The sequence below is a fragment of the Solanum tuberosum genome, unplaced genomic scaffold, assembly GCF_000226075.1.
Source record: "Solanum tuberosum cultivar DM 1-3 516 R44 unplaced genomic scaffold, SolTub_3.0 scf00273, whole genome shotgun sequence".
In the NCBI taxonomy this organism is placed as follows: Eukaryota; Viridiplantae; Streptophyta; class Magnoliopsida; order Solanales; family Solanaceae; genus Solanum; species Solanum tuberosum.
The window spans coordinates 422,763-431,753 of NW_006239195.1; the positions used below are offsets into that span (position 1 = coordinate 422,763).

At 27.7% G+C, this 8,991-nt stretch overlaps 1 protein-coding gene and 1 pseudogene across 1 annotated transcript in view; both read right to left on the reverse strand.

Annotated features, from left to right (window-relative positions):
- Positions 1-1,104, reverse strand: part of LOC107062808 (uncharacterized) — a 3,106-nt gene extending 2,002 nt beyond the window's left edge. Inside the window, exons 1-3 of the mRNA XM_015313894.1 lie at positions 1,063-1,104; positions 635-820; positions 137-211 (exon numbers count right to left, since the gene is read on the reverse strand). Coding sequence (XP_015169380.1) covers positions 137-211; positions 635-820; positions 1,063-1,065 — 264 coding nt within the window. The 5' untranslated portion in view covers positions 1,066-1,104. The remainder of the gene's footprint in view (positions 1-136; positions 212-634; positions 821-1,062) is intronic.
- A 5,113-nt stretch (positions 1,105-6,217) lies between these two features.
- LOC102591048 (uncharacterized) lies at positions 6,218-7,340 on the reverse strand (annotated as a pseudogene).
- Between the last annotated feature and the right edge of the window lie 1,651 nt (positions 7,341-8,991).

The following is an 8,991-nucleotide window of genomic DNA, read 5'->3' on the forward strand; positions in this document are numbered from 1 at the left end:
GGGGGGGGGGGGGGGGGGGGGGGGAGATACAAATTAAATAGCGATGTTAAAATCAAGTATTTGTGAATTTTCCTAAGTATCATAAAACAAGAGAACAAACATGAAAATTAATTTAATTTGATCACAAGAAACTTACTTGAACAAAGGAGCAATCTAGGAGTATGTCAATGTCTTTCAAGCGCAAAACATTTTGATAAACATACCTTCTTATCTACGAAACCAAGAAAATGCATGCACAAAATCAATAAAATAATCGAGATATACATAAATTATTTGAAAAGATATATAGACAGATAGATGGAGTAATATTTTTTTTCTATTTACCAAACATCACAAAATATGCAGTAGAATTTATTTTTTTTTTAAGAAAATATTTTTTATCGTAACAAGCACACACGTAGTTCAAATGCATATCAAGTAGGCAAGGCATAGATTTGATTCAAACTTGTAAGAAGAAACTCTTGAAGTTGAAAAATAGTAGTTCATTTACCTACTGAAACATGTATTTCATTTAAAAGTTAGAAACTTGAAGGTCGAAAAAAAGATTTTCCAGCTTATAATAAAATCAATCTAATGTATAACCGAACAATATATTGAAAAATAATAATTCTATATTCAAATAATTTTAACTAACCTGCAAAAGTTTGTGACTTTGGTGAGAAGGCAAACAGTGGATGCATAAACTAAGGCAACAATCCAAACAAAATGCATTTTCTTCATTCTTTTTCTCAAATTCATGAACCAAACATGAATTAAAGAATTTTTCACTCAAAAGCACTTCAAGCCATTTTGGAATAATTGAATTTGAAACACTTCCCACCTTCAAAAAAGAATCATATAAATATCAGAATATAAATAAATCAGTAATAAAAACTATTTCACACAAACAAAGGCTATCTCTATCTTTAATTAGAGATCTCGAATTTAAACTTGAATTTACTAAAGAGCATTTTACCCTCAAAATGAGTTTTTTTAAAGCAAATTAAAATTAGTCGTACTTCAAAATAAATGTCAAACACTATATTAAAAACAAAAAGAAACGAAACTATTTTTAAAACTAACCATTTCAACTAATTTGTTATTCTAATTATTTGTGTACTTGAGGTTCTTAGTCTCTTTCCATGAAGATGTAAAGAAATGGCCCTTATATAGAAGCAATAGAGGGTGGTAGAGGTCCAACCAATAAAGTTGTGTGAGGTTTCATTCAATTTTTGACACTTGAATAAGTGAGCATATGCACACTTTTACTTTTCACTCTGCACCCCCACCAGTTCCCTCCCATCTGCCCACCCCTCCTCTATTTTTATTTTCTTCTTTTTCATTTTTTTTAATTCTTCAAAAAATGGAAATGTGGAAAAAATAAATTGGTAACCAAAGAAAAGTTAGCCTACCCCTCCTCTATTTTTATTTTCTTCTTTTTCATTTTTTTTAATTCTTCAAAATATGAAAATGTGGAAAAAAAAAATTGGTAACCAATAAAAGAAAGTTAAAATATAAATTGATTACCAAATTTTCACAGGAGTCTCTTTCACCATATAAATTGATTATCAAACTGTCCTTGTTTTTTTATATAACCGAAGAAAAGTTAAAATATAAAGGTAACAAATCAAATGTTAGAAAATAAAGAGACTCACGCCGTAAAGTGGAATTTAATTTATTTAATTTGATTTATTATTTTTTCACTAAGTTTCTAAAAATATGTAAAGATAGTTGAATATTAACGAAAACATTAGAATTAAAAATGATTGATTTAGCTGAATTCAAATAACTTTTAGGTATACATATTTAAAAACATCTTTTTAGTGCTCAAGTATTGTAGCTGAAAATAAGTCTTTGATGCATTTGATAATAAAAAAAATGTTTAGTAACAACTTATCTATTAAAATAACTAAAGTTTCTTTAAAATTGTTAATATTAAAAATAAATTTATTATCCAACATTTCTATATCAAAGTAACTCAAATCACAAATGATAGTATTAAACTAATTGAAAACTCAATTTAGTTTTTATTTACTTATATATTATGCAATAATTAATAATCCAACTTAAGAAAAATATTTCAACTTTTCTTTGTTATAAAAAAAAAGGTTTTTATTATTTTTCACATTTCCATTTTTTGAAGAATTTTAAAAAATAAAAATAGAGGAGTCGTGGGCAGATGGGAGGGAGTTGGTGGGGGTGGAGAGTGAAAAGTAAAAGTGTGCATATGGGCCCACCTATTCAAGTGTCAAAAATTGAATGAACCTCACACAATTATTGTTGCTTGGGCTTCTATCATCTTAAAATTTTTCCGAGGGTGGACTACAAAAGAAAAGAAAAGCTTAATTGCATTGATATCTATATCAAATCAATGTAATACTCCCTCCGTTCACTATTGTTTGTCATATTAAGATCATGCGCAATCTTTAAGAAAAATTTAATATAAGTTGCAATTTGACTAATATAACCCTACTATCAATCATTATTAAAATGGTTTGTACTTTTTAAAAATTGTAAAAACAACTTTTTTCACATTAAAGTAGTTTGTAATTTTAAAATGACTACTTTTTGAAACTAGTAGTTATGTAATTATTAAAGATAGAATTGGAAAAAAGTGACTAATTGTTTCTTGATTGTTTAAATTGACAATTAATTTTGAACAACTATTTTAATATACCTGACAAATAATAGTGGACGGAGGAAATACTCTATATATTACTTTTTAAATAAGTATTTTGCACGCTTTTTAAAAAAGTTTGATTATTCATACTTACTATACTTTAAAAAGTAAAATAAAAAGTATGATTGAAATGATTCAAATATATGAAAAAGAGGTGTGATGGAGGTATCAATAAGGACCTAGGATGTGTGGGCATTTGATATTAACAAATTTCAAGAGGTATCAATAGGTAGTACTATGTGGAAGAGGCAGGGGTTTAGTCTCATCTTCTCCTTAATTATTAATTACTCTTATCTGGTATTCATAATATCTTATTCTTTAGCTTTTACTACTACATGTTGCTTTGCAATTGTTATATTTATTTTTTAAGTATCTTATTTTGTTTACACTTTTTTAGAGCTAAGAATCTATCATAAACATTCCTTCAATTTCACAAAAGCAAAGACAAGTTCTGCATATGTTCTATTCTTCTCTAACTTCATTTGTGAAAACCGCAAGCTTATTCACTAATGTATTGAAAAGAAAAATATAGACGCGATGATGTGACACTCTTTGATACCAAGAAATTACATATATATCTCCAACCAATGCACTCATTACACACCATTTGTTTGCATAATTAGCCAAGAAACTCTAACAACTACAAGATCCAAAATGAAATCTTTTTTGCAGTATTAGACTCATTCCCTATATTTTGCCTATGACATTAAAACAACATTGGGAAAAGAGATAGAGACAAATTGATCATAAAAAAGGTCTATAATGGCTGCTGAAAAATCCTTTCAAATATAACCAAAATTTACATAGAGATAAGATGAAGAAAAAAGTACAAAGAGGCAATGATGTTTGTTGACTTTATTTACTACTATTTGATGAAAATAGAAACAAAATTTGGATCTTGGAGTTAAGAGGGACAAAACATCAGCCAAAAGCTAACCAATTGATTGATTTGATGAGAAAATGAATACTCCCTTATGTTTAGTTTCTTAAATATATTAATAAGGGGCTGTTTGGTGGGAACAAGTTATCCTAGGATTAATTATCCTGAAATAACTTATCCACCGTGTATATGGATAACTTATCCCATGATTCCATCACTATGATATAAATGGTGGGATAAGTTATCTCAAACAAGGCACCAAATTTTTATTCCAGGACTATTTTTTTATCCAGAACTATTTATTTTTATCCCTCACGCCAAACGACCTCTAAGAGGTTTTACATTCGAATCCTGAAGTATGAAATAGTTTATTAATCGACTTCAAAATGAATACTTGACAATTGATAGAGAACAAATATTAGCGATTTAATGAAGTTTATTATTCACGATAAATTTTATTACGTGTTTCATATAACTAAACTCTAGTTATGTGAGGTTTTTTCTGTCTCACACAAATAAAAAAAAAACTAAATCAAATACTTTTGAATCCATTTTTTTTTGGGAGATAAAAAGAAAATTTCTCAAACAAACAGATAAAAACTTGCCCGTGCTTACTACACGACCATAACGGCATAACCATAAGATATGTACTTCAAATATCATTTTTCAAAATATTTTTCAATTTCAATCTAGCCATGTTCAAAATATCTGATTAAGAATATATATATTATCGTCTAATATTTATAAAATTTAGATCATGATCTAATATATTTTTATAGGACTTTTCGAATTTCGTTTGCTTAAAAATAATTTTTATATCGTGATCTAATAGATTCATATAGTAGGAGAGAAATAATAAAAATTGATGATCTATTAAATATTTGTTCCAAAAAGAGATAACCGACGAAAATTTAAATTACCTAAATACACAACTTATTTTATCATATTTTCTAAATTTCCCTACCATTCGATAAAATTACAAAAATCTCTACTCTCTCCTATTCTCAGACGCGATGTATCGGTCGGATACATCACTATATACGCAATGTATCGGGACGTAATACATCACTTTACGCAATGTATCGGTCGGATACATCACTATACGCGATGTATCGGAATATTGAGTGATGTATTCGAAATCGAGTCGTGATGTAGAGGGACGTTGAGCGATATATTTGAAACCGAAACGTGATGTATCGGGACGTTTTTGGATGTATCCGGATTCCACCAAATTTAAGGAATTTTGAAATTTTGAAAGAGTAGAGATAAGATGTAATTAGCTCCGAATACTATGAAATTTGAATAAAATTTCCCAAAATTTTCTATTATCTTAGTTGTACCTAAATGGATTGGTCTTGGGCTATGTAAGTGGGCCGGTTAGTAGAACTAGACTAGTGTGGGCTTAAACCACAAGCCTAAGTAGAGTTACAAAAATAATCACTTCAAAGCACCATTATTTAAAAAATAGCCCTAGAATTATCTAAAATACTTACAAAAATACAAATTCTTTCGATTGGCTTAAGCATTTAACTTAAGAAGATAAAAATAGCATCCATTATCCATTTTTAGATATTGTTTTTTTGAAAAATATCCACTTTCATATGTTTTTATATTGACTCTGGTTAATTTTTTTAAACTATGGAGGTTGATATTTAAAGAATAGCCAAAGAAGGGGCAAGTACACAGGTTGATATTTCTTTAAACATCGTATAATGTCTTAAATTTATCAATTTACATGTTAAGAAATATTATCAAACGTCTAAAAAAAAAAAAAATTAAAAAAACTTCTTTTTACAATAAATAATAAAAGATTCTAAACAAGGTCAACTTAGAATCAATTTTTTACATTGATTCCCCTCTAAAATCAACTTTATTAATTAATTAGCTTGTTAATTAATTGATGGAAACTTCTTACCTAATGGATTGTAATGTTAATTAATACTTAATCCGATCAAAACAGTCCGATTAGGATAACTTCGTCAAGTAACAAATTCAAATTCATAAAATAGGAAAATTATACATTTTAAGTATACCATTTTTCTAGTAGACAACAAATAATTATACATGCGACAAAATGAATAATTATCCTTTGCTACTCACACCCGTGAAGCAAACCGACACAAATATAAATAATTAAGAGTTATTATAATCAAGAAATTAAAGAATCTTTAAATTTGAATTAACTTTTGGTATATATATATATATATATATATATATATATGCATTATCAGAAAGTTATTTTTTTTAACACAAAAATTAAAAATTAGCACGAAATAAGGACAAATATAGAGTTCTCTATTTTTTCAGACAACTAACTCCAGCCTAATTCTCTATTTTACTCTCTAAAAATGAATCTTTTTCTCTCTCCTTAATATTATATTATTATTTCTATTTCATTCTTATTTCATAATATAAATCTTTTATTTCTTTTTTTCCCAAATAATTACTTTATATAATTTTTAATTTGATATGAAATTATAGTTTATTCTAAATTTTTAAATAACATTAATTGCAAGAAAATACAATATAATACATAAATTAGGGGACAAATTCAAATAAAAGTGACATACAATTACATAAAACTCAAATTTTAAAATTATTACGTTGCTCCCATAAATGCTCTATTAACGCATTACGGAGTTCAAAATGAGCATTTTTGTCCTTAATTTTTTATGTCTAGCTAAAAATTGCTCAAACTGGAGATTTTCATCTACCACTATTTCTATAGTTGGAGTTGGACCCTCTACGACATCTTGAATTGGTGCATTGAGATCACGTTCATCCTGAATTATCATGTTGTGCAGTATAATACATGTAGTCATTATATCATGTAGCACTTCCTTTCTCCAAAAACATAACGGTCCTGCAATAATTGCAAAATGTGATTGCAAAACTCCGAATGCATGTTCAACATCTTTTCGGCACCATTCTTGTTTCATCGCGAAATATTTCTTCTTTTGGGAATGTGGATCACGAATAGTTTGAACAATTGTAGACCATTTAGGATATATACTATCAGCTAAGTAATAACCCATATCATATTCTTTTCCTTGAATAACATAATGGGCGGGAGGCGCAATACCGTTAGCAAGTTTGGAAAATAAATGTGATGACTCTAAAATATTAATATCGTTATTGGTGCTAGGCAAACCAAAATAAGCATGCCATATCCAAAGGTCTTAATCAGCAACAACTTCAAGAATAATTGTTGGTGATCCACTACGATCTGTGTATTGTCCAGCCCATGCCGTTGGACAATTTTTCCACTTCCAGTGCATGCAATCCAGACTACCTAACATTCCTGGAAAACCACGTTGCTCACCAATGTAGAAGCCTCGCAACATCGTTAGGTGTTGGTGATCTCAAATATCGCTCACCAAAAACCTCTACAGTAGCTCGACTAAATCTCTTCATACTTTCAATAGTAGTTGACTCTCCAATTTTCATGTATTCGTCAGTGGCATCTGATGGCAAACCGTATGCCAACATTCTAAACACAGCGGTAATTTTTTGCAAAGTAGATAATCCAATTCTACCCAGCTCATCAATGCGTTGTTTGAAGTACGTGTCGTGATCTTTAATTGCATCAACAATACGAAGAAATAAATTGCGGGACATTCGATAACGACGACGAAAAATTGCATCATTAAAGCGTGGTGTGACTAAAAAATAATCACGAAATAAATTATCATCAGCCGTCTCACGATCACGATTGATTACCACTTGACTTGGAATGGAGCCACCTATGAAAACTTCATTAGTATGATTTTGTAAAACTTGTTGGAACATGTAGTTGTTCATACGTAGCTGATTTTCTAAATTATTGTTGTGATTAATTAATTATTATGTTATGTATTGTATTTTATCTTGTATTTAAATTATTATGTTATGTATTATATTGTATTGTTATCTTGTATTTAAATTATCATATCATGTATTGTTATTTTTAAATTAAATTTTTTCATCTTGCCATTTTAATTTTGCGTATTCTTTATAATGAAAATTAATAATAAAATAAAATTTTATTATTCACGAAAATTAGAAAAAAAATTAAAATACTATTAATTTGAAATTAAAATAGTATATATTAAATTTATATTACATTTAAAAAAGAATTATGAATAATATATATTTAATTAATGGAATTATATGTAAAATAATATGTTCATTAGAAAGTAATAGAAATAATAATAAAAATAATAAAAAAAGTAGAAATAGAGAGTGTGAATAGTAGTTCTCCAAATTTGGAGAACTACTATTCAACTCTCTAAATTTGAAAAATAGAGGGTGATTTAGAGGTGAGTTGGAGTGCTATTCTCTATATTACTCTCAAAATATAGAAAATGAAGAGTAAAATAGAGATGGGTTTGAGATGGTCTAACAAATGTATCCACTGCTATCTATGAAAAAAATAATATTTCGTACAAAGTTGGCAAAATTCGTACCAAGAAATTGAAAAGGATAAATAAGTTTTAAAAAAAATATGAAAAGTTCCGTACCACTTGAAGTATCCTAAATAAAACGTCTAATGGACCTACGTGGCATGTTTTTTTTAATAAAACATAAAAAAATTCCCACTCACATTATTTAAAAAATTTATTCCAACTTTTCTGTTATAAGAATTAGTCATATTCAAAAAAAAAAAAAAAAGTCCAATAAAAGAAAATGTCCCCACATAAAATGTGAGTAATTTAGAAAAAAAAATAACAACTTTATATAGAGTATTATTTTTATTCAAACATCAAAATCAAACACAATAAATAAAACCATAATACCATTTTCAATTTATTTATTTTTAAAATTACTGACCCTTGAAACTCCATATAGCCAATATTTCACAAATTCAATTTATCTGACTTCCCTTTTTTTGTTCCACATATTTCTATATATTATTATTTTAATTTAAAAAATGAGGAAGGTGAGAATTAAATTCATCAGTATTACTAGATATAAGTATGATTCTAAATTGTTTTTACTTTATTAGTAAGAAAATTTATGAACGTTACATATACTAATGGAGGTATAATCTTTTTGAAACAAGTTATTTTAACTGTCATATAAATAGAACAACTTGAGTTAAACAAGAGAGAAATAGAGGGTTGTAATGTTATAAAAATAACTCATTCGATCTGGACTGGAGTCACGCTATATATGATATTTCGTATAGATTTTGATAGACATCAAAGAAATTACTAGTAATTATTTTTTCGTGTTGTTCGTATTCTCTAAAAATAATGCACATATGTTGAATTCATCAAAATGTACTATTTCAAAAGAATTCAATTGACACATATCTGACAGTATTTTTAAGAAGTCTAAAAAGCATAGATTGTATCGCATATTATTTTATTTCTCCTTATAAGTAACATAAAAACTCAAAGTCAAACAATTTTGATCAAGTCTCACCTTGTTTGTGCTAAACACTACTCCCCCATCCCCATCCCCATCCCCA